Below are 23,608 nucleotides of genomic sequence, written 5' to 3'. Positions count from 1 at the left end.
GAAGTATGCTTAGGGATCAGAGCTGAGTCCATTTCTGTTCATTATTAATATTAATAACCTGGATGAGAATCTAGGTGGCACAGTTAGTATGTTTGTGGATGTTACTGAAATTGGTTACTGAAAGGTTATTGAAATTACAATGGGATCTTGATTGACTGAGTCAGTGGGCCAAGGAAGTCAGATAAGTACAAGATGTTGCAGTTTGGTAAGTCAAATTAGGCAAGACTTGCACAGTAAAGGGTAGGGTGCTGGGGAATGTGGTAGACCAGAGAGGTACAGGAACATAGTTCCCTGAAAGTGGCAATGCAGGATGGTAAATGTGTTTGGCATGCTCACCTTCATCAGGCAGGGTATTGAATACAGGAGCTGGGATATTATGTTAAGGCTGTACATGATGTTGGTAAGGCCATATTTGGAGTTCTGGTCACCTAGCTATAGGAAGGAAGTCATTAAACTGTAAAGGCTGCAGAAAAGATAAACAAAGATCTTACCAGGACTGGGAAACTTGAGTTACAAGGAGCACCTGGACAGGATAGGACCTTTTCCCTGAAGCTGAGGAGTGATTATTTCAAAGTATACAAAATTATGAAAGGCACAGAGAAGGTGAATAGTCACAGTCTTCTCCCAGTAGTAGGAGAATCATAAGTTTAAGGTGAGGGGAGAAAGATTTGAAAGGGACCTGAGGTGCAATTTCTTCCACCTAGTGGGTGATGGGTATACAAAACAAACTGCCAGAGGAATTGAGGGTACAATTATGGCATGTTAAAGACATGTTAAAGACAGATAGACCGTTTGGAAAGGGTGAGAAGGATACATGACAGCTGTGACTAACTTAGATGAGCAATTTGGTCGGCATGAACAATTTGTGTTGAAGGGTCTGTTTTCATGCCGTATAACTCTAAGACTATATGAGAGTAGAAAACCATACCCAAGATGAATAACATCTACATATTTCAGGATACATTCCAGTTTGTCTATCGTAGCATCAGGTCTATGGCAGATACTATCTCACTGGCTCTGCACAAAGCCCTCAAAAAACTGGACAGTAAAGATGCATACATCAGCATTTAATACTGTCAACCCCTCAAAATTCACTAGCAAACGTCAAGACCTGGGACTCAACACCCCACTGGGTGTTTGGATCATGGATTCCCTCACCTCCAGACCACAATCAGTCAGGATTGTGAAGAACATCTCCTTAACAATCTCAAATTAGAGCACCACAGGGCCACTTTCTTAGCCTCCTGCTCTATTCATTTTATACCTACAACTGTGTAGGTCTGTGTAGACAATAGCATCATCTACAGATTTGATAATGATACCACGGTAGGTGATGAAAGGTGATGAGTCAGCATATTGGAGTGAGGTTGAATGGTGCACCAACAACAACCTTGCACTCAATGTCACCAAAAGCTGATCGTTGACTTCAGGGCAGAGAAAACTAGAGGTGTACAATCCAGTGATCATTGGGGGATCAGAGGTGGAGAGGGTGATTTAAGTTGTTGGGAGTCACTATCTCAAAGGATCTTTCCTGGACCCACGTAATGGCATCGCGAAGAAAGCTCATCGGTGCCTCTACTTCCTCAGGGGTTTGTGGCGATTTGACACCAGAAACCCTGGCATATTCCTACAGAGGTGTGGCGGGAAGTGTGCTGACCAGCTGCATCACGGTCTGGTATGGGCACACTAATACACCAGAGCGTATAGCCCTGGATAAGGCAGCGGGCACAGCCCAGGACATCCATGCAAAGCCCTCCCCGCTATGGCGAATGTCTACGGGGAACACTGATGTCGGAGAGCAGCAGCAATCGTCAAGGATCCACACCAACCAGCACTCGCTGCTGCCATCGGGAAAGAGGTGTAGGTGCCACAAGACCCACACCTCCACCATCAGACTCCTCAATCAGAGACTCATTTAAGGATTCTTATGCATTTGAATTGCACAGTTTGTTGACAGGTTATTTCTCCACTTCCAATAAGGGCTGGCAGATAAAAGAAGCTCAGGGTTGTCTGTGAGGTAGTGTATGAGGCGCCCAACAAAACTCATACCTTCTGCAGACACCATTGACAGGACATTGTTTGGCCCAATGAGCTTTCCCGCCTTGCACTGGCTGCACCGGAAATGGACTGGAGGGAGCGCTGCCTGCAGTTGGCTCCAGGCGCCGCGTGGAGGCGCTGTGGGGGACGCCGGCGGGTCAGAGCCTCAGCCGGTTCATCCGGGACTCGCGGGCGAGGGGCAACAACCGATCAAAGGGGCCACGCGCTGGTATCGGTAGAGGAGGAGGTCGTGGTGAAGCGGAGCCGGGTGAGTGGCTGGAGGTGGGGGGGCAACAGGCCGGGTGAGAGGCCGGAGGGCAGCAGGCCGGCTGAGTGGCCGGAGGTGGGGGGGCAACAGGCCGGGTGAGAGGCCGGAGGGCAGCAGGCCGGCTGAGTGGCCGGAGGTGGGGGGGCAACAGGCCGGGTGAGAGGCCGGAGGTGGGGGGGCAACAGGCCGGGTGAGTGGCCGGAGGTGGGGGGGCAACAGGCCGGGTGAGAGGCCGGAGGGCAGCAGGCCGGCTGAGTGGCCGGAGGTGGGGGGGCAACAGGCCGGGTGAGTGGCTGGAGGTGGGGGGGCAACAGGCCGGGTGAGTGGCTGGAGGTGGGGGGGCAACAGGCCGGGTGAGTGGCCGGAGGTGGGGGGGCAACATGCCGGGTGAGTGGCCGGAGGTGGGGGGGCAACAAGCCGGCTGAGTGGCCGGAGGTGGGGGGGCAACAGGCCGGGTGAGAGGCCGGAGGGCAGCAGGCCGGCTGAGTGGCCGGAGGTGGGGGGGCAACAGGCCGGGTGAGAGGCCGGAGGGCAGCAGGCCGGCTGAGTGGCCGGAGGTGGGGGGGCAACAGGCCGGGTGAGAGGCCGGAGGGCAGCAGGCCGGCTGAGTGGCCGGAGGTGGGGGGGCAACAGGCCGGGTGAGAGGCCGGAGGTGGGGGGGCAACAGGCCGGGTGAGTGGCCGGAGGTGGGGGGGCAACAGGCCGGGTGAGAGGCCGGAGGGCAGCAGGCCGGCTGAGTGGCCGGAGGTGGGGGGGCAACAGGCCGGGTGAGTGGCTGGAGGTGGGGGGGCAACAGGCCGGGTGAGTGGCTGGAGGTGGGGGGGCAACAGGCCGGGTGAGTGGCCGGAGGTGGGGGGGCAACAGGCCGGGTGAGTGGCCGGAGGTGGGGGGGCAACAGGCCGGGTGAGAGGCCGGAGGGCAGCAGGCCGGCTGAGTGGCCGGAGGTGGGGGGGCAACAGGCCGGGTGAGTGGCTGGAGGTGGGGGGGCAACAGGCCGGGTGAGTGGCTGGAGGTGGGGGGGCAACAGGCCGGGTGAGTGGCCGGAGGTGGGGGGGCAACAGGCCGGGTGAGAGGCCGGAGGGCAGCAGGCCGGCTGAGTGGCCGGAGGTGGGGGGGCAACAGGCCGGGTGAGTGGCTGGAGGTGGGGGGGCAACAGGCCGGGTGAGTGGCTGGAGGTGGGGGGGCAACAGGCCGGGTGAGTGGCCGGAGGTGGGGGGGCAACAGGCCGGGTGAGTGGCCGGAGGTGGGGGGGCAACAGGCCGGGTGAGATGCTGGAGGGCAGCAGGCCGGCTGAGTGGCCGGAGGTGGGGGGGCAACAGGCCGGGTGAGTGGCTGGAGGTGGGGGGGCAACAGGCCGGGTGAGTGGCTGGAGGTGGGGGGGCAACAGGCCGGGTGAGTGGCCGGAGGTGGGGCGGGCAGGAGGATGGGTGAGTGGCCGGAGGTGGGGGGGGCAACAGGCCGGGTGAGTGGCCGGAGGTGGAGGGGCAGCAGGCCGGGTGAGTGGCTGGAGGTGGGGGGGGCAACAGGCCGGGTGAGTGGCCGGAGGTGGAGGGGCAGCAGGCCGGGTGAGTGGCTGGAGGTGGGGGGGGCAACAGGCCGGGTGAGTGGCCGGAGGTGGAGGGGCAGCAGGCTGGGTGAGTGGCCGGAGGTGGGGGGGGGGCAGGCTGGGTGACTGGTCGGAGTTGGGAGGGGGCAGCAGGCCGGGTGAGTGGCCGGAGGTGGGGCGGGCAGGAGGATGGGTGAGTGGCCGGAGGTGGAGGGGCAGCAGGCCGGGTGAGTGGCTGGAGGTGGGGGGGGCAACAGGCCGGGTGAGTGGCCGGAGGTGGAGGGGCAGCAGGCCGGGTGAGTGGCTGGAGGTGGGGGGGGCAACAGGCCGGGTGAGTGGCCGGAGGTGGAGGGGCAGCAGGCCGGGTGAGTGGCCGGAGGTGGAGGGGCAGCAGGCCGGGTGAGTGGCTGGAGGTGGGGGGGGCAACAGGCCGGGTGAGTGGCCGGAGGTGGAGGGGCAGCAGGCCGGGTGAGTGTCCGGTGGTGGGGGGGCAAGTGTCCGGTGGTGGGGGGGCAGCAGGCTGGGTGAGTGGCCGGAGGTGGGGGGGGGGCAGGCTGGGTGACTGGTCGGAGTTGGGAGGGGGCAGCAGGCCGGGTGAGTGGCCGGAGGTGGGGCGGGCAGGAGGATGGGTGAGTGGCCGGAGGTGGGGGGTCAGCAGGCCGGGTGAGTGGCCGGGGGTGGGGGGGGCAGTAGGCCGGGTGACTTGTCGGAGTTGGGAGTGGGCAGCAGGCCAGGTGAGTGGCCAGAGGTGGGGGGGGCAGCAGGCGTGGTGAGTGGCCGGTGGTGGGGGGGCAGCAGGCCGGGTGAGTGGCCGGAGGTGGGTGGGCAGCAGGCCGGGTGACTGGTCGGAGTTGGGAGGGGGCAGCAGGCGGGGTGACTGGTCGGAGTTGGGAGGGGGCAGCAGGCGGGGTGACTGGTCGGATTTGGGAGGGGGCAGCAGGCCAGGTGAGTGGCCAGAGGTGTGGGGGGCAGCAGGCCGGGTCAGTGGCTGGTGGTGGGGGGGCAGCAGGCCGGGTGAGTGGCCGGAGGTGGGTGGGCAGCAGGCCGGGTGAGTGGCTGGTGGTGGGGTGGGGGCAGCAGGCCAGTGAGTGGCCGGATGTGGGGGGGGGGCGGGCAGTAAGCCTGGTGAGTGGCTGGAGGTGGGTGGGCAGCAGGCCGGGTGAGTGGCTGGAGGTGGGGGTGGCAGCAGGCCAGTGAGTGGCCGGAGGTGGGGGGGGGCGGGCAGCAAGCCTGGTGAGTGGCCGGAGGTGGGGGGGGCAGCAGGCCTGGTGAGTGGCCGGAGGCCGGGCCTCAGTGCAGGTGTGGATCCAGGAGCCACCATCAGGCGGGCAGAGCAGAAACCCAACCTCGCTCCTTCCATTGCCATGATCCACGATCTGAGGTCCGTTTAATAAAGTTTCAAAATCCTCCCTTGGTGGTTTTCATGTTCATGATGAACTGGACAGTTAAATATGATCTGAGTTTCTGAACTTCACCCTGTTGAAAGTTCTGGGTTTGGTTTCTTCCTCCTCTTTGGCCTTACAAGTTTAGAAATGGCTCTGCTTTCTGGGTGACTGGGGACCCCTCCAATTTCTCTGGGGACCCCTCCAATTTCTTTGCAACCTCAAAGTCAGGCACCACATTACAACCCTTGGGTAAAACACAGAATTCTGTTGAGCCTGGTGGTTGTGCAAAAACGCCCACAAATGCTGGAGAATCTCAGCAGGGCAAACAGTGCCTTTATGTAGCTAAAGACATTGTTTGATCTGCTGAGTTTCTCTAGCAATTGTATGTTTTTTCACATACAACCTGGAGATTCTTTCTCTTTGCAGAATTTCAACTGAGCAGTAATGCAAAAAAAACTACTCCAGAAAAGTTATGTATACAAGAACAGAGCAATGTAAACAAACCAATTCTGAGAAAATTTGGACAGAGAGCATGGTAACAAGCCCTTTTAGGGGCCATAAGATCATGCTGCTTATTTGCACCCAGTTGACCTATTATCCCTGGTCCGTTTTTGAATGATGGGATTAAACTGGAGGACCCAGACATGGGTAGAATGTGCAATCTCCTTACAGACGGCACCGGATTTGAACCTGGGTTGCTGCCACTGTAACAGCAGTGCACTATGGTAATCATGCTACCCATCCAACCCCCCCCTCCCCCCCCCCCAACCTTCACTACCCTGACTGTATTCACTAATAAAAAATTTGCAACGTTAGAATCCTTAAATGAGACTGATTGGGTTTGTTGTTGAGGAGTCTGATGGTGGAGGGGTGACAGCTGTTCTTGAACCAGGTGGTGCGAGTCTTGTGGCACCTTTACCTATTTCCTGATGGAAGCAGCAAGAACCGAGCATGTGCTGGGTGGTGTGGGTCCTTGATGACTGTTGCTGCTGCTCAATAGCAACGCTCCATATAGATTTTCTCAATGGTGGGGTAAATGATGTACTGGGCTTTGTCCATGACCTTTTAATGAGCTTTCTGCTCAGAGGTATTGGTGTCCCCATGCCAGGCTGTGTTGCAGCCAGTCAGCACACTTTCCACTACACATCTGTCGAAGTTTGCCAAGGTTTTTGATGTCATACCAAACCTCCTCAAAATCCTGACATGCTTACTTCATGATGACATTGGTGTGTTGGGTCCAGGAAAGGTCCTCCAAGTTAGTGACTCCCAGGAATTTAAATTTGCCTCACCCTCTCCACCTCTGATTTCCCCCAATGATTGTACACCTCTTGTTTTCCATTCTCAGAGTTCACAATTTTTGGTGACATTGAGTGTGAGGTTGTTATTGGTACATCATCCAGCCATCTCCCTCCTGTATGCTAACTCTTTTCCCCTTTTTATAAAACCACAACCATTGGTATTGTCAACAGATTTGGAGATTGAGCTAATTTTGTACTGAGCCACACAGTCATAGGTGTAAAGTGAGTAGAACAGGGCGCTAGGTGTATAGACGTGTGGTGCTTCATTACTGATGAAGATTGTGGAGGAGATGTTGTTATCAATCTTCATTGATTGGGATCTGGATGTGAGGAAATCCAGGATCCAATACACAGTGGAAGTATTGAGACTCATGTCTTGGAGTTTGCTGATCAGTTTTGAGGGTATGCCAAGCTGTAATTGATAAAGAACTTCCTGAGGTACGAGTCTTTGCTGTCCAGGTGTTCCAGGGCATTTACCATAGACCCATTATTGTGGTGTACAAATTGGATCCATGTTTCCACTCAGACAGGAGCTGATACGCTTCAACACTACCCTCTCAAAACACTTCATCACTAGGTATAACTGCCACTGGTTGTGCCATTTAGGCAGCTAACCATACACTTCTTGTAGCTGATATGATTGAGGCCTGTTTGAGCCACACCCTGCCAGAGTGAGATGTTGAAGATATTCTTGAATATGTTAGTCAGTTGGTCAGTACTGTCGGGACTGGATGCTTTCCTTGGATACGCACTCCTGAAGCCAGCCAGCACGTCATTCTCAGATACTGACAGTAGAGGATCATCGGGGGATGGGGGTGCGCAGTGGTTTTTCCTTGTTCTAGTGGTCCAATCGATGTAGAAGGTATTGGGTTCATCTGGGAGGGAGACTTTATTGTCTGCTACTTCATTGGATTTAGTTTTGTAACAGGTCATGTAATTTAGGCCCTGCCACAGCTGCTTGATATCCTTTCTTGCTTCCAAACTCATCCGGAATCTCCATGTCGCCCAGAAGTTCGTAGGTCATACCTGCTCTGTGTGTAGTGTTCTGGATCTCTGGTCTTAAATGCCTGTGATCTGGCTCTCAGCAGGTTCCAGATTTCATTGTTCATGTTGGGGAAAACCCTGAATGATTTGGTGGTGACACACTCATCCACAGCTGTTTTGATAAAGTCTGTGACAGCATTGGTTTAATCATTCAGATCCTCAGCTTAGTTCTTGAATACCACCCAATCCACTGACTCAAGGCTGTCCCATAATCTTGTCTCCCGTAAGCACCTTCTGGCTGTCCTGATCTCTGGAGCCTTCCCTTTTTTGTTCTGTCTGTATGCAGGCAAAAGGAGAGGAAGACGATCCAACTTGTCAAAATGTGGTCTCGGGGAAAGAATGGCCAACCTTTCATATATGTGTAGCAGTGATCAAGTGTACTAGGACCTCTGGTACAATAGGTTACTTGCTGGTGATAATTGGGCAGGGTTGTCTTGAGAGAGGCCTGGTTAAAAACATCAACTATAATTTGCAGTGTGCTGGGCTGGTTTACTGACCAAATCATGCAATGTTTGTAATCGGCATTGAGAGGGATATAAATTCCAGTGAGATTCACTGATGAGAACACTCCGGTAGATTGAAGCGTCTCCATTTAATCAAGTTTTACACTCAGGCAGTGGAGCAGCAGATCGACATAACCCCAACGTTTGTGTACCAGCCGGTATTATCTAAAAAGCACATATCACCCTCTCTGCCCAAATCCGTGTTCTGATCCAGTCTATTAATGGTGAAACCATCTGGTTGGATTGTAGCATCCGGTGTATTCTCTGTTAGCCATGTCTTGGTGTAGCAAACAACTGAGATTTTCTAATAACTGGACATTCATCATTAGTATGGACAGCAGGGGAGGTCTTTGTCCCCTGCATTTCTGTCTGGGTTGGATTCCAGCCCTCATGCCATGTTTTTGGCATTGACCCTGTGTTGGTGGCTTACCACTTTGCGGCCTCTGCATTCTCAGCAGCCTGACTCAGCCGTTGCCCAGGAGATTTGAATATCATTAATGTGTTTCAGCAGCTTGTCTTTGAGAAGAGTGCTTGCTGTGAAAGCAGGCCAAAAGGTGAGTATTTTTAAAAAAAAAATGTAGTGGGGGTTTATACAGCTCGCAGAAAGTTGCCATTGATCGTCTGAGCCATTTTTTCCAAACAAAATAGAGCAATAGTTGCTCTATTGATGCACAATAATTCCTAAACAACAAACTCAATCAGAGACTCATTTAAGGACTCTTAACTTGCACATTATTTATTATTGAATATTTATTGTACTGTTTGTACTTCCTTCTTATTTACATTTCACTCATTTGTATTCATATCTTTTCTTGTGTACAGTTTTTTTTGATGAGTAGAAATTCTTCCTGGCCCGCATGAAAAGAATTTCAGGGTTGTATGTGATGTCACGTATGTAGTCTGACAACGCATCGGACTTGTCAGCCACAAACGAGCCTGCAGCTGACGTGAACTTTTACCCCCTCCATAAATCTTCGTCCGCGAAGCCAAGCCAAAGAGAAGAGTCCGACAACAATGTGAACTTTGAACTTTTGACTTTAATTCCAACCAATACATCTCCACGGTTCTGGTAACCTGAAATGTTACCTGTTTTGGTGGTAAACAAGATGTCTGCAGATATTGGGGAACTATACAAGGTACAAAAGTGCTGAAGGAGCTCACAGATCACATAGTATCCATGTAAAGCATTTGACACTGTGACAGATTGTTATATTTTATATTGTATATATGTTTTATAGGAGATCAATTGTGGCAGGTTTTTTAGTTTAGGTCACATACAGATACAAACACTTCAAAACAGATCTTATTTAAAATGCTGGAGCTCTGCTCAAGCCAGACAGTCCAGGCTCCGAGTGCCTTTGTACCAACTTTGAAGAATGCCTATAAGGACTTGACAAATAGGTGTTAATTGGACATACTGCCGAAATAATGGATTATTGCCTTGGAAAGTAGTAGTTCAGATTAGATCTGGTGGCACAGTCTGTCTGAATACAGTTTGCTGTTCGAGGAAGGTCATGTGGTTTTTACTGAGAGAGAGAATTCATTTATTTAGTTCAGCGGCAGCAGCTGGGACTGGAACATGACCAGCTGGCAAGCTTGTGGAAAAACCCCATTTTGAAGACTGGCTGTGAGTTCTTAGTTCAGCCTGGTCAAAAAGCTCTTGTGGTCCATACAAGAGGAGATGGCTGGCTGCATAATATTTCACTTGAAATAAAGGAAACATAAGGAACTCTGGTGACCTGAAAGAAAGAGGTTATCAGCTGGAAATCCCTGATGGGGCAAGTTTCTTCAGCAAGGGATCAGTTGTGGGTATCCAAAAAGCAACAAATCTCTCTGAAAACTGACAAGAACTTTCCTGAGCGGTAACCATTTACCTTTCAAGCACCAAAGCCTGGTGAAAATCATAAATGTTAAATTCTGTGCATAGTGTAAGAATAGCCTGGGAAGTGAGATTGGATTGTGAATCAAAGAACTTTTTTTAACTTGCGCTTTGAATTGGGGGGGGATGGGTTTAAGTTAATAGTAATAAGTTAAAGTTTGATCCTGTTTTCATGTTCAAAGATAATTAAAAGCAACTTTTGTTTAAGTAACCATTTGCCTTGGTGAATTTCTATTGCTGCTGGGTTTTGGGGTCCACTGGGCTCATAACAGCACCCAATATTTTGAGCTGGAATTTTTCAACAGGAATGCCCTTGATGAAGTGTTCTGGTTCAGAACATTGATTGCCCACATGGATGCTGTGTGATCTGGTTAACTTTTTTGCTCTTCACAAGTGCTGTCTGATCCACTGACCATTTCCATTTTTTTCTCATGTACTCCATCACCATCACTCTTCATTCATCCACCTGCTCCAAATTCTCAGATTCCTGTTCCTACTTTTAAATTGAGGCCATGTGTTACCTGACCCAATGTACTTCAACATGATTAAGGGAAATAAATGGGTGTATAGGATTTGATAGATCACAGACAAAGGTTTTCAATTACCTAAAATGTAAAGAGAGTAGAAATGAGGAGGATTGAACTGGAAAATGTTTTTGAATAATCCACCCTGCAGATTAACAAACATGAATAGCAAGATATGGCCTCTCAGATGCAGATCATAAAAGTAGTTGGTTTTAGCAACTAAAAGACAGGACCAGAAATAGACTATTCAGCCCATCGAATCTTCACCACCATTTAATTCTGAGCTGATCCATTTTCCCACTCAGCCCCACTGCCAGGCCTTCTCCCTTTGATGCCCTGGTTAATCAAGAACTGATAATCTCTGCCTAAATACACCCAATTACCAGGCCTCCACAACAAATTTCACAGATTTACCAGCCTCTGGCTAAAGAAATTCCTCCGCATCTCTGTTCTAAGGAAACCCTCCTGTCCTAGAGTCTCCCACCATGGGAAACAGCCTTTCTACATCGACTCTGTCCATGCCTTTCAACATTTGAAATGTTTCAGTGAGATCCCCCTCATTCTCCTAAATTCCAACGAGTAGAGGCCAAGAGCTGTCAAATGCTCATCATATGATAACCCTTTCACTCCTGGAATCATCCTTCTGAACTTCCTCTGAACTCAGCAGATCCTTTCTAAAATGAGGAGCCCAAACCAGCTCATAGTACTCCAAGTGAGGTCTCACCAGTGCCTTATAAAGCCTCAGCATCACATCCTTGCTCTTGTATTCGATTCCTCTTGAAATGAATGCCAGCATCGCATTTGCCTTCCTCACCACAGACTCCACATGCAAGTTTACCTTTAGGCTATCCTGCAGAAGGACTCCCAGGTCCCTTTGCATCTGGGTATCTTTAATTTTCTCCCCATTTAGAAAATATCTGCCCATTTATTTTTTTTCTACCAAAGCGCATGACTGAAATTTTCTGACATTTGCCACTTCTCTGCCCATTTTCCTAATCTACCTCACTTGTCAGCCCGAGTTTTGACTTTTTTTCCATTGGAATATTTCTTTTTTGGTATTTATTTATCCTGCACCTTCCTCATTTCTTGCAGAAACCCCATCCATTGCTGCTCCTATTAGTGCCCCATTCCAAGTCTACTTTGGCCAATATAAATCTTTTGACATTTATTTATATTTCCATTGTAATTCATCTGAACATTTCAGTGTTTCAAATTTTAATTTGTAAGGGTATAATTTTTGTTACCGATAATTAACAACCACAGTTCTAATGAAGGATCATTTACCAGGGATGTTGACATTCTGTTCCCATGCATCCTGCCTGACGGTGGCATTCCCTGTCTGAACAACTCATTTTATTAGCGTGATCCACCGTGACCTCAGAATGAAAAGCTAAATATGTTTATTGAACAACTTAAATTTATACTTAAGATTTAATATTTATAACAAAAGAAACATTTGTGAAATTTGGATGCTTGTAAAGTCAGCTGTTGACCTACACTTTATCATTTATTTTCTTGGCCTAGTTGTGGACTTAGAAATCAAAATCTAGTAAAAAAGAAATAAAATGTCTTTAATGTTTGTTATACTTTGATTTTGCTGTTTTTCATGGTTGTATTGATTTCTCATAACATCTTACATTTCTTAGGATTCCAAATAGGATGGATGAAAAGCAAAAGTTGGAAGAATCTTCTGTAAGTACATTTTTCAGTATACATTACACAAGCTGTATGGACAAATGAAAAGATTGTGAACCAATTTTGTGTAGTATTTTTTAGCATCCAGTGTGGTGATTCCAGATAAGGGAACGCAAATATAAGTTAACCACAAAAAAGAATGGCAAGCACTGGAACATAGCAGTTGAAACAAAGATGTTTTTAATTGGAGGATTGATGCAATCTTGAGCAAGAAGGGAATGGAGAAATTGAGGTCAGGTTAAAATATATTAGAGCATGTGAGAACATCAGCAGAAAATACCAGGACATTGAGAAGTTGATGTGAATGGCAAGTTTTTGTACTGTAGATTTCTTATCTATAAGTAGAAGGAATATTATTAAAAAGTTAACTGTTGCCAGAGGTAAAACAGATTCAAGAATTGTTCTTACTTTTCCCATTTTTATCTTTAATTTTTCAGGAATCTCTCAATTTTTAGTGTAAACTCCTGGACATCCTCAGAGCTCTATTTCTTTTAGTGTAACACCATATTAGATTGATGCTTTGTTTCTTTAACTTGAATCCTTCTTTATATCATACTTTTATTTAGCTTTAGCTTCAATTTATCACATTGATATTGATTCATTTTAGCATTAGTACAGTACCTTGGGTAGAATAATGGTTTAGTTTGATATTAATTTCAGCCCTTCCTCAACTTGCCACTCCATCTATTTCCCTCTCTAATTCTACCCTCTTTGGCTAATTTTAATTGTTCGACCATGATTTCATTTGCAGGTATTTTAAGATCTAAGATACATTCACCACCCCTCTCAACCCATTATGCTGCTCTGCCCCTATTTTTCTTTTGAGGCATACCAGAAAACCTTGTTGGGGTTGAATTGGCTCATACATGGCTCAAAAATTGATGGCCAAAAAATGAGTTTAATTTTGTGGAGCACTTGAAAAGGAGAGAATTGTTCTATTAGGATGGATTGAACCTGAGCCACGTTGGACCAGAGTTCTAAGAGTTCCATTGAATCGAACAACCTGAGAGAAAGATAAAGGGGTGGAATCTTTTTACATGGTGATTCATCAAGACCATAATACAAAATTTGACTGAATTTCCTCAGGACTCTTAATAAGGTATCAAAAATAAATGAGTCAGATTCCTTCTTTCCCTATCTGTACCCGTCTAAAATGGATTACAGTTAAGGGTGTTACCGTATTTGGGGAGTTATCTCAGAGCAAATGAGAAAGTTTTGGTTAACTTGAGCTGTCAGTTGTCATCAAATTGTTATTTTCATTTTCTGAAATGTAAATTGTACTTGAGATAATAGGCTGGAGATTTGGATTGAATAAACTTGCCCTAGGAAAAGTCCATCAATGTAATTCTTGAAAGCTCTGTCACAGCATCCAGAGCCTTTGCAAATATGAATTTGCAATTTCTATTAACTTTTTTTATGGAAAAAGTTTTCATTTTATTCCTAAATCGTCCCTAGCTCTATGTCCTCAAAACCTGATTTTACTTTCAAACATAAAATAGTTTCCTTATAAAAGGTATATGAAATTTTTTTTTAAGCTTTTTTTCAAACATTTAATTAAGCTTTGTATGTTAGCTTCTGTGCCAATCAATAATCACTGATCAGGTATTTCTCTTATAAATGTAAATGAGCTGATAAATTTACACAAAGTAACTTGCTGGATTCTGTGGGAAGATCGTTTGGTTCATCATCTTGAAGAAATTAAGAAGGCTAAAACTGGACAAATTCGAGAAATGGCATAAGGGGCAATGGTTACATCAGTGTTATCTTCCAGAATTCATGAGCTTTTAGAGCAGTTACAATAGATTGAAATGTGACCACATTCATTCCATTTATTAAGAAATAAAAAAGTGAAAAGAACAGTCGCCTTGACAGCTGCTGTCAGCAAAAGGACTGGAATTCATTATACAATTCAAAGTGAAAGGGCATTTTAAAAAAAATCATTTGATTAGACAATAAAACTGGGTATGTATCAGTCGGGTGAATAGAGGGAGAGTACTGGATGTTCTACACAAAAAAGGATTAATGAAGTTAGGGAATAAATGGATTATTTTCTTGCTGGTAATCTAATAGATAGACCACAGGGATATTCGGCTATTAACAATTCATATTATTGATGTAGCTGAGAAGACAACAGTGTTACAAATTTTATGAGAGAAACTGAACTGTGGGAAGGAGTTGAAATGTCAATTTAGGGGTAGTCAGATTAAGTGAATGGGCATGAAAGTGACAAGGAAATAATGTGGGGAAAATCTGAAATTACGCACTTTGAATGTGCATTCTGTAGAATGGAACAGGAATGCGTAGTAGCTAGTGCACTAAAATTAGCTGCATCAGTCTTTATACAGAGTGTTATAAATCCTTGGAATTCAAATGAGTAGAATTTTCACAAAAGTAATCAATGAATATGGATATTAGACTAGAAAGTTTGAGGCATAGGATTAGCCATGATATTGAATGACAAAGCACATTCACATGCCCTTTGGCCTACACCTGTTTATATTACTTAATATTTGTGGGAAATCATTGTTGTAGTGTATATTGCTCCTTGATACAACATGCTAGGCCGCTATCATCCACTTTGATTGCCTGTTCTGGAAACCCATATGATGCATTATGTTTTAATGTGACTGCCTTAGTCCAAAAAATATTGGACTTACTTTACTGCTGTTTGATCACAATATTAACTTTGTTGTTTCAGATTAATTCCAGTGCACAAAGTTCATGTGATGCAAGGTAAGAGATACATTTACAACAACAAACAGTAGCCTTCAAATGGCAATAATTAAAAGGAATATGGTTACGGGGTGGGGGGGGAGAAATGGAAAGTCCTGCAGGCAAGAGAAAGAGACTCGTGCTCTGTTACCTACCTGAGCGAGGGACATCTTCAATCTGGAGAGGAACTCCAAACATGAGGATCCAGATTTATGGACTCGACGGGAACAAATGGCATTGTTGTGACAAGAAAGCCATTTTGCTGAGAGAATATGGGCATGTTGGGGCTGAATTGGCTCATACATGGCTCAAAAATTGATATGCAAAAAGTGGGTTTAATTTTGTGGAGCACTTGAAAAGGAGAGAACTGTTCTATTAGGATGGATTGCACCTGAGCCAAGTTGGACCAGAGTTCTAAGAGTTCCATTGAATTGAACAACCTGAGAGGAAGATAAAGCTTCAAACTAGATAAAGGGGTAACTTTTTAGTAGAGGAGAATCTAGAATGATAAAGAGGAACACAGGAATCAAGCAAGCAAATGATTTGGTGAATTTAAAGAACAAATGCAGGAACTATAATATTCCTGCTTGCTATAAAATTTCCAAAGGAAGAGTAATCTAACAATGGCTGAGAAACCAATCTTTCTTTTTAGATAGTTCAGGAAATCTTTATAGTCCAAATTTAAGATCACTGCAAATATATTTCCATACTCTATTTTTGCTGTCTTAATCATCGACCTTATTCTTCTTAAAATCTTAACTGCTCCCAGTATTCAGTTAGTGCTGAGTTACAAGGAGCAATATTCCATAAATCAGTATGGAATCAAGTGGATGTCAGCATATTTGTTGCTTGGCCTACAGTCACGAGATTGATACTTCACTTCTAATTGTTTTAGCAAGGTTGTTACAAAAAGCTAGTGTAGTTTGCAAGTCAGTTCATCAACGTCTTAAATACTGGCCTTGCCGACAACAATGAAGTTCCAAGAATAAGCTTCAAAATTATTTAAAAAGCACCCAGGCTCTTGGAAGAAAGCAATGCATTTTCTTATAGTACTTCCTCAATTAGATTCAGTGAGATGGAAAGGTCAGAGGTTATATCTCTGCTGAATTAGTTGGAAAAATTAGCTAAAAATCTTTCCAAATATTTTTTCTAGAATAAACCAAGCATCCAATGCAAGCAGTGAAACTTACCATCCCAGGAGAGGTAATAAATATTTATCATGGTGTATTTCTCAATATTTTACTAAGATTTCAATGCTTTTATTTTAATCAAACTGGTATTTATTGTAAAAACACAATGCTGGAGAAACTCAGCAGGTCAAACGGTGTCCTTTATATAACAAAGGTAAAGATACATAACCGACATTTTGGGCTTGAGCCCCTTCATCAAGATATGGAAATATGTTGGCAGGCGTCCGAACAAAAGGGGAGGTGTGGTTGTAAAGGCAGGAGGTAATAGATGGAGGGAGGGGACAGCAGCAAGCAAAGGGAGGAGGGATAGCTAGCTGATAGAGAGGGGAGCTAGAAAGAGGGAGGTGGGATAGAGGAGAGCAGGTTAGGAGAAACTGGAAAAGTCGATGATAATGCCATCTGGCTGGAGAGTGAAAATCAGGTCTTGATACTCCAATTTACGGGTGTCTTGGTGGGATAGTACATAAGGCCATGGACGGATATGCAAGTATGGGAATGTGACAGAACTGAAATGCTTGGCGACTGGGAAGTTTCTGTCACTGTTGTGGATTGAGTGAAGGTGCTCAGCGAAGTGATCTCTCAATCTGCGGCTAGTCTTTCTGATGTAGAGAAGGCCACAAAGGGATCGCCGGATGCAGTAAATCAATCCTGCAGGTAAACAAGTGAAGCGTTGTTTTGCTTGAAAGGCCTCTTACAGACAGCACAGGATTCGAACCCTGGTCTCAATCACTGATTCTATAAAGGTGTTGCACTAACCGCTGTGCCAACTGTGCCACCCCTCATAATGTTTCTCATTATCAATGTTCTCAGTCACCTTTGCCCTGAAAATTTCCTACACCTGTCCTCCTAATTTTGGCTACAGGAGCAGTCACAGATCAGAAGTTGGGTATCTGCAGTGAATAACTTAATTCCCTCCTGAGTTTCTAAAGTTTCTACACTATCCACGAGGTGCAAATCAAAACTGTTATGGAGCATTCCATTTACTTGAATTCATGCAACTCTCACAATACTGAAGAAGCTCCCTATCTTTCAGGACAAAGTAGCAGATTGATACTCATCTACCTTGCTAGGCAGTCACTCCCCCCCACTATGGGGGCACATTCGTGCTGAAGTGTGTACCATTCCCAAGATAATTGTACTAAAGGGTAATAGCATCTTCCAAATCCATAATTACCACCAAAAAGGACAGGAGCATGGGGATATCATCATTTAGAAGTGAAGGCCAAGTTCTAGTCATTCCTCCATTGTTACAGGGTCATGTTTTTGGAACTCATTTTTAGCATCTTGGGTATCACTGCACTCAGCATTTACTTTTTCAAAGGCAGTTGGAGATGGGGAATAAATCTTAGATTTGCTGGTGGCATACAAATTTCACAATCTTATGCAAATCATTCATGATGCAGGGTTTCAGTCCGAAACATTGAACATCCTTTTGCCTCCACAGATGCTGCCTGATCCGCTGAGTTCTTCCAGGAGTTTGCTTTTTGGAGCAGATTAATGATCTTGTTCAGTTGTTTTTGGGGATGCAAATTTTAAAAAAAATTCTGTGAGCTCAATAAACACTCTTACATTAGCTTTAATGATTGGAAACAACATTACCTAATTTTTTATTTTTGTGTCTATACAGATGTTTTGTTAGTAGAAGAGCCTAAGAAGTGCTATTTATTGCGTGAACTTACTGCAGAGAGAGCAACTATTGAAAAAGAAATGTTGGATGTTGATCGACTCATTCTCAAACTCTTTACATCTGGTGTTTTGGACTTCATCTCCTTAAATAAAATTACGAGAAATCCAGTCAGGAATGACCGGACTCGAGCTCTGCTGGATCATTTTTTACAGATTAATAACAATGGAATTTTAAGACAGTTCATTTCTCACATGCGGGACTCGGTGGTTCTAAATACAGAAGCACTAAACTGGGCTGAGTATATGCAAGGATGCAGTGAGTACTTTTCAGTTGGTTTAGTTTCTTTGCCAAGATTATAACATGTAGATTTTAGTTTAATTACTTTCAATATTGAACAATATGATAAGAATATTTTTACCTTAATTAAATCAAATGCCCATTCTGATGATCAGACATTGGCAAAAAAAAACCCGTAGAAGAAAATTTAGCTGTTCCTATTACAACATTAATTTGTGTTTTCTTCCACAGTTAAATGGTAACCCGCCAGTGCTTTGCATGTAGTCTGACATTTCAAACTCTATTTCTCAGTTGGTTAATTCTAAATAGTAAATCAGGAAAGCTACAGCTGTCATTGAATTGATCTGGTGCACCCTTGTGAAAGAACAGGGCCAATAAATACTGTTATCAGATAAGAAATATTTTGGAAAGTCATAAAAATATTAAAAATGATAATCAAATGCAAATTATTTTTGAATTGGTTTTGGGGAGCCATGTGAGGTTTCCTTTATTGTTGTACACAAAATATGCAAAATTAGTTTTCCTTTGTTTGCCCTGTAAGGGCTCACAAAGGGGTGCCTCAAGTCCATTGCTACATTGGAGATAAAAAAGAGAAAACAAGAAAGTCTTGTCGGAGACATTGAGTGCATCCCTCCATCTCCTGCTAGGATGCTGCCTTCTCTGCACTTGTAACCTTTGTACCCTCCTGTCTAATCCATCAGTAAACTCGAGCTCAAGGCATCCAAGTTACCCTTATTGATCCCTAGTTCAGAACCCCCAAAGTGATCTGAGGGCTTTCAGTATCCCTGTGCACCATTAGCACCCTCATGAATCCCGGTCCTGAAGCTGGTCGACACTAGCACGTGGCCTGATGTCATGCTTTTGATTGTCAAGCTCCACGTTGGTCTGCTACCCTATACTGTCCTTTTCCAGAGTACTTCCTCTTGATGGGACCGAGGTGTCCTCTCCTTCTGGCACCCTGCTCTGGTCTAGTGCTTCTCTGGAGCCTGCAACCCTAAAGGTCTGAGATGCTGTGGCCATTTTGTTTAAAAGTAATTGCCTCCGGCTTAATTATACAGGAAATTTTAAACCTCCATAGACTGTCAGATAGGACCGTCAGGTAGTAAGATCTCGCTGGAAAAATGCATCTGTGCTACCCCTGCTCTTCCTGCTTGCACAACAGCAGCACCATTGTCTTGATAAATGTACTGCATTCACTTGAAAATATCATCCTGATGGTGTGTAAAGCCTTGGAATGTGCTTCATAAGTTAACATGTTTTTTTCCTAAAGAGACTATATTGTCTTCTCTGTGACAAGTCTTGTCACCTTGTCAGTTGTAAATTATAGACTTTCTCATTGTCCAGTCTCTGCTTTTGGTCTTTCAGCCTTTGAAAAGTCAGGATTTGATGCAGAAGTCTGGATCAAATGGCAAATGTTACAGAAACAAAACTGCCCATCTATTTAGTCACAATAATAAATGACAAATTAATTGTTGAATGTCTGTCTGCAAAAATTTATTTAGGTTCTCTGACTCTTTTACAGAGCATATTATGAACAAAATCAAAACACCATAGTTCCTACAGCATCTCAAAGATTTATTGCTACTTTGTTGAATGGTGTAAAATATTCATTGGATTTTGGGACTATCAATGGAAAAGTAGAGCTAATTTTAACTGTACATTATTGCACTAAAGCAGGGATGGCCAACCTTTTAATTTTTAATTTAGACCTACAGCACGGTAACTGGCCATTTTGGTCCACGAGTCTATACTGGGGGTGTCGGTTAATTGGGCAGCACGGCCTCGTGTGCAGAAATGGCCTGTTACTGTGCTGTACGTCCAAATTAAAAATTAAAAGATTGGCCACGCCTGCACTTAATGAGATCATTGTTAGAGAAGAGAATATATTTGTTACAACTGGTAAATTTCTAGCATTTTATTGTGACAGAACTGCCATTTGATGTAGGAAGGGGGAAAAAAAGGAACTGAATTGGAATCAACTGCTGTTTATTCGTTTCTGAATTATCCATAAACTGGAAGGAAAAAGTAATTCATGCGGGTTATCAATTTCTCCCTGCAAGGGAATGTGTGCAAAGACTGTTCTCTGATCAATGTTTAATCAGTTAGGTGGATGCAGGTCTGTTCTTCATTTGTCACGCTAAACAATAAACCTCCTGCTCAATGACTATAAAAATAACATTTGAATACTTGTGTAACTTTTCATTTTGTATTGTACAGGTGACAGTTGCTGTATGTTTTTCATTAAGAAATATGCCGATGTTTTTAACTACATTTTGGAGGAATATGGTGTGAAGACCTTTGCTGAATACTTTGTAAAATCAGGAATGCTGACTGGATCAGAGAGCAAGGATTTATGGAAGTGCAACTATAAAGAGGGAGCAGAGCGTTTTATGCACATCCTTTTCACCAAAAAAACTATTTTATGTGTAGCAGATATGTGGTTCACCTTAGTGGAACATCAGCATGACATTCCTTACCTGGGTCCATATATCAACAGTTTCCTGAAAGCATTTGATGAACAAAGTAATTATATTTGTGTTTGTCTAATTTTATAGTGACATCCGAGTTTTCTTCTGTTGCTTCCTACCAAGATATGATGGCGTACTTTGGATCTTGTTTAGAAACATGTAAAATGATGGCACTATTTTGTGAAGGATCCAATATCCCATTTATTTCTGTAATTATAAGATGAGCCACTGCTGGATAGTTTCTCCAATCTGTGGTGGTATTTAAGCATTTAGGGGTTGAGAGTTGCAGTTAGACTTTGGCTTCTCTGTTGTTTGTTCATCAATGTTTGTTAGTGCCCTACCATTAATCTTGAATATGCTAACCCTCTTTGACTTTCCAAACTACATCACTTCTTACTGGTTGGGATTATATTCCATCTCCCAGTGTTCCAAGCAATTTCTCATTTGATCTATAGCTCGCTATCGCCTTAGACCAGCCTTTCTTGATACCCACAACACTTACAATTTTCGAGTCACTTGCAAATTTAATAATCCTATCTCACAAATGACAAACAGCAAAGATCCCAACACTGATCCCTGCTTTATACCATTGGTCATAGACTTCCAATCAGAAAAATACATCTTTCACCACTACATTCTTCCACCTATCACCAGTCAATAGCCTTGGATCCCACGTACCTTCATCTTCTGCAATAACCTACCATGCGGGACCTTGCCAAATGCCTTATTGAAGTCCATGTGGACAACATGTACTGCCCTGGTTTCATAGTTTACCTCTTAAGACACTTAGGAGACCCACTAATCCTATCTTACCTCCTCACAAAATCACATTAGGGAGATAAGATCTCCATCTTCAAAATTTTCTCCAATCTTTTTTCCTATCGCTGACGTGGGCTCCTGGCCTGCGGTTTCTGGATGTCGCTGCTGTTCTTCACAATCAAGTGCAACATAAACTTTTGGAATCCCACCTGTCGCTAATAAAGATGCAAAAATCTCTGATAGGATGGCCACAACCTGCTTCTATATTTCCCTTGGCATTCTGGATAGATCTCGAGCCTTGGTGATTTATCCACCCAAATGTGTTCTAAGATATTTAACACCTCCATCCTAATACTGACATGGCACAGCCGACTAGTGTCCCCTTCCTTAACTGAGGAATTTCCTTCTCCTTGGTGAATATTGATGGGAAATAATCATTTAGGACCTTGCCCACATCTTCTGTCTCCACACACAGCTTACCTTTTTGGTCCTTTAGAAAACACTATTTCCCTAGCTACCCATTTGCTTATTACTCCGTATGAGTCTTTCCATCAGAAGAAGGAATTTTTGGCCCAAGAGTCCGTGCTGCCAAATTTACACCCAATTAACTTACACCCCTGCCACAGATCTCGGACAGAATAAGATTACCATTGTTTATCAGATGGAAGAGTTTTTAAAAAAATAGTGGCAGTCATACTGTCACCTCTCTTTGAAAACAAACTTGCTGACATTAATTTCCTTTCCTCAAACTCTAAAGAAGTTGTAATAATGTTAGAGCTGTTAGAGTAAATGCAAGTAGGCTTTTTTCCACTGGGGTTAGGTGAGATACAAACCAGAGGACATGGGTTAAGGTGAAAGGGGAGAATAGGGGAAACATTAGGGGCTATTTCTTAATAGAGAGTGGTGGGAGTATGGAACAAGTTGCCGGTTGATGTGGTGATTTCCGGCTCTATTTTACATTTAAGAAAAGTTTGCTCAGGTACATGGATGGGAGGAATATGGACTGGGTGCATTGCAGTGGGGTTAGGCAGGATCATAGTTCAGCACACAGAGGGAGGAATATGGACTGGGTGCATTGCAGTGGGGCTAGGCAGGATCATAGTTCAGCACAGACTAGAAGGCTCAGAGGCCTTTTTTTATGCTATAATCTTCTATAGATCCTTATTAACTATAATTGTTTTTTCTTTCAATTTTGCTCATTTAGCTGGACCTTTCTGCCCGCAGTTTGACCCTCAATTGCCAATCAAGCCACTATTAGTGAAGAGGTGCTACGTTAATCTGTATCGTTTGTTTCATTTAATACACGTTGAAGGCACCGACGCTGTTCGGAGGATTTTTGATGCCCATGTCTCAGCAGAAGAATTGGAAGAAGAAATTACAAAGAACAAAGTTTTAATCAAGAATCGTCTAGATGGTCCAGATTTTAGCAGTTTCAAAAAAAAATGGATCAATATAATTTATTCAAAAGACAAATCAAAAACTGTACATTTTACATTACCTCTTTTTCATTTTCTTGCTGTGTTTGTGAAGAAATTTCCCCGTCCCAAAAAGGGCTGGACTGGTAGGCTTGCAAGATCTGACACATCTCCAGGAGCTTATTTGCGGCGAATTTGTGAAATGCGAGACCACCTTTTGAAAGACATTTTATATAGAGATCTAGCCTATGAAAAATTTGACCGGATGTGGAATGAGTCTTCAGAAATACTTGGTCAACTTGGTGTAGATGAAAAGAGATTGCAAGAACTTCGAATGCAGCCAATGAGCATTGTGTTCATTGAAAGGAAGTACATGGAGAAGTATTTCAACAAGCCTCTGTCTGAACTTTTAGAGGAGCTTATTATTAAAAAACACAGAGGTACATTTTGTTCATTTATATATTAAACACCAGCTATCTAAAATTGGGAAACTCTGAGAATACTCAGCAGCTCATTCACCATCAGTAGGGAGAGTTATTTTGGGGCACTGGCTTTTCATCAGAATGGAAAAAGTGAGAAAACAAGAGTGTTGCAAGTTGCAGAGAGGGAGGGGGATGAGTAAAACAGGATTGTCTGATAAGACATAGACCAAAGTTTTCAAGTTAACAATTAATTTATAAAAGGTCAGTCAATTAATTTATAAAAGGTCAAAATCACATCTGTGGAGAGGAGAAAATGGAAGTTACTTTATCTGACTAATTAGTTTCCACAAATTTACCATGGATTAAGAGCTGAGAGATTTAATGCTCATTCAAGCAGACCATCATGTTTCTTTTTTTAGCTTTTTATTTTGTGCTTGACAATGTCTTTCTGATTATTTAGGTATCGATTCCATTTGTGCCTGTTCTTTGGCAAAGGATCTGAGACCAGGTGGGCTTTGTGTGCTTTTTGAAGAACTGGT

General features: G+C 44.4%; 1 protein-coding gene across 7 annotated transcripts in view; it reads left to right on the top strand.

Annotated features, from left to right (window-relative positions):
* The window catches only part of LOC138738424 (E3 ubiquitin-protein ligase DZIP3-like), a 103,173-nt gene continuing 79,565 nt past the window's right edge, over positions 1 to 23,608 (top strand). For 5 of the 7 annotated variants that reach the window (XR_011341541.1, XM_069888622.1, XM_069888623.1 and 2 more), the window contains exons 1-8: positions 2,186 to 2,305; positions 12,131 to 12,176; positions 14,878 to 14,912; positions 16,045 to 16,094; positions 17,709 to 18,023; positions 20,223 to 20,528; positions 22,437 to 23,087; positions 23,530 to 23,577. Coding sequence is in view for 6 of the 7 variants with exons in the window: in XM_069888622.1 (XP_069744723.1) it covers positions 12,144 to 12,176; positions 14,878 to 14,912; positions 16,045 to 16,094; positions 17,709 to 18,023; positions 20,223 to 20,528; positions 22,437 to 23,087; positions 23,530 to 23,577 (1,438 nt within the window). In the remaining variant the exon portion in view is untranslated. Of the gene's footprint in view, positions 206 to 2,185; positions 2,306 to 8,903; positions 9,218 to 12,130; positions 12,177 to 14,877; positions 14,913 to 16,044; positions 16,095 to 17,708; positions 18,024 to 20,222; positions 20,529 to 22,436; positions 23,088 to 23,529; positions 23,578 to 23,608 lie in introns of those variants that run through there. The other 2 variants (XM_069888619.1, XM_069888620.1) reach the window with 2 other exon arrangements.

This window comes from Narcine bancroftii, chromosome 7 (assembly GCF_036971445.1).
Source record: "Narcine bancroftii isolate sNarBan1 chromosome 7, sNarBan1.hap1, whole genome shotgun sequence".
In the NCBI taxonomy this organism is placed as follows: Eukaryota; Metazoa; Chordata; class Chondrichthyes; order Torpediniformes; family Narcinidae; genus Narcine; species Narcine bancroftii.
This window is presented reverse-complemented; position numbering and strand designations above follow the sequence as displayed.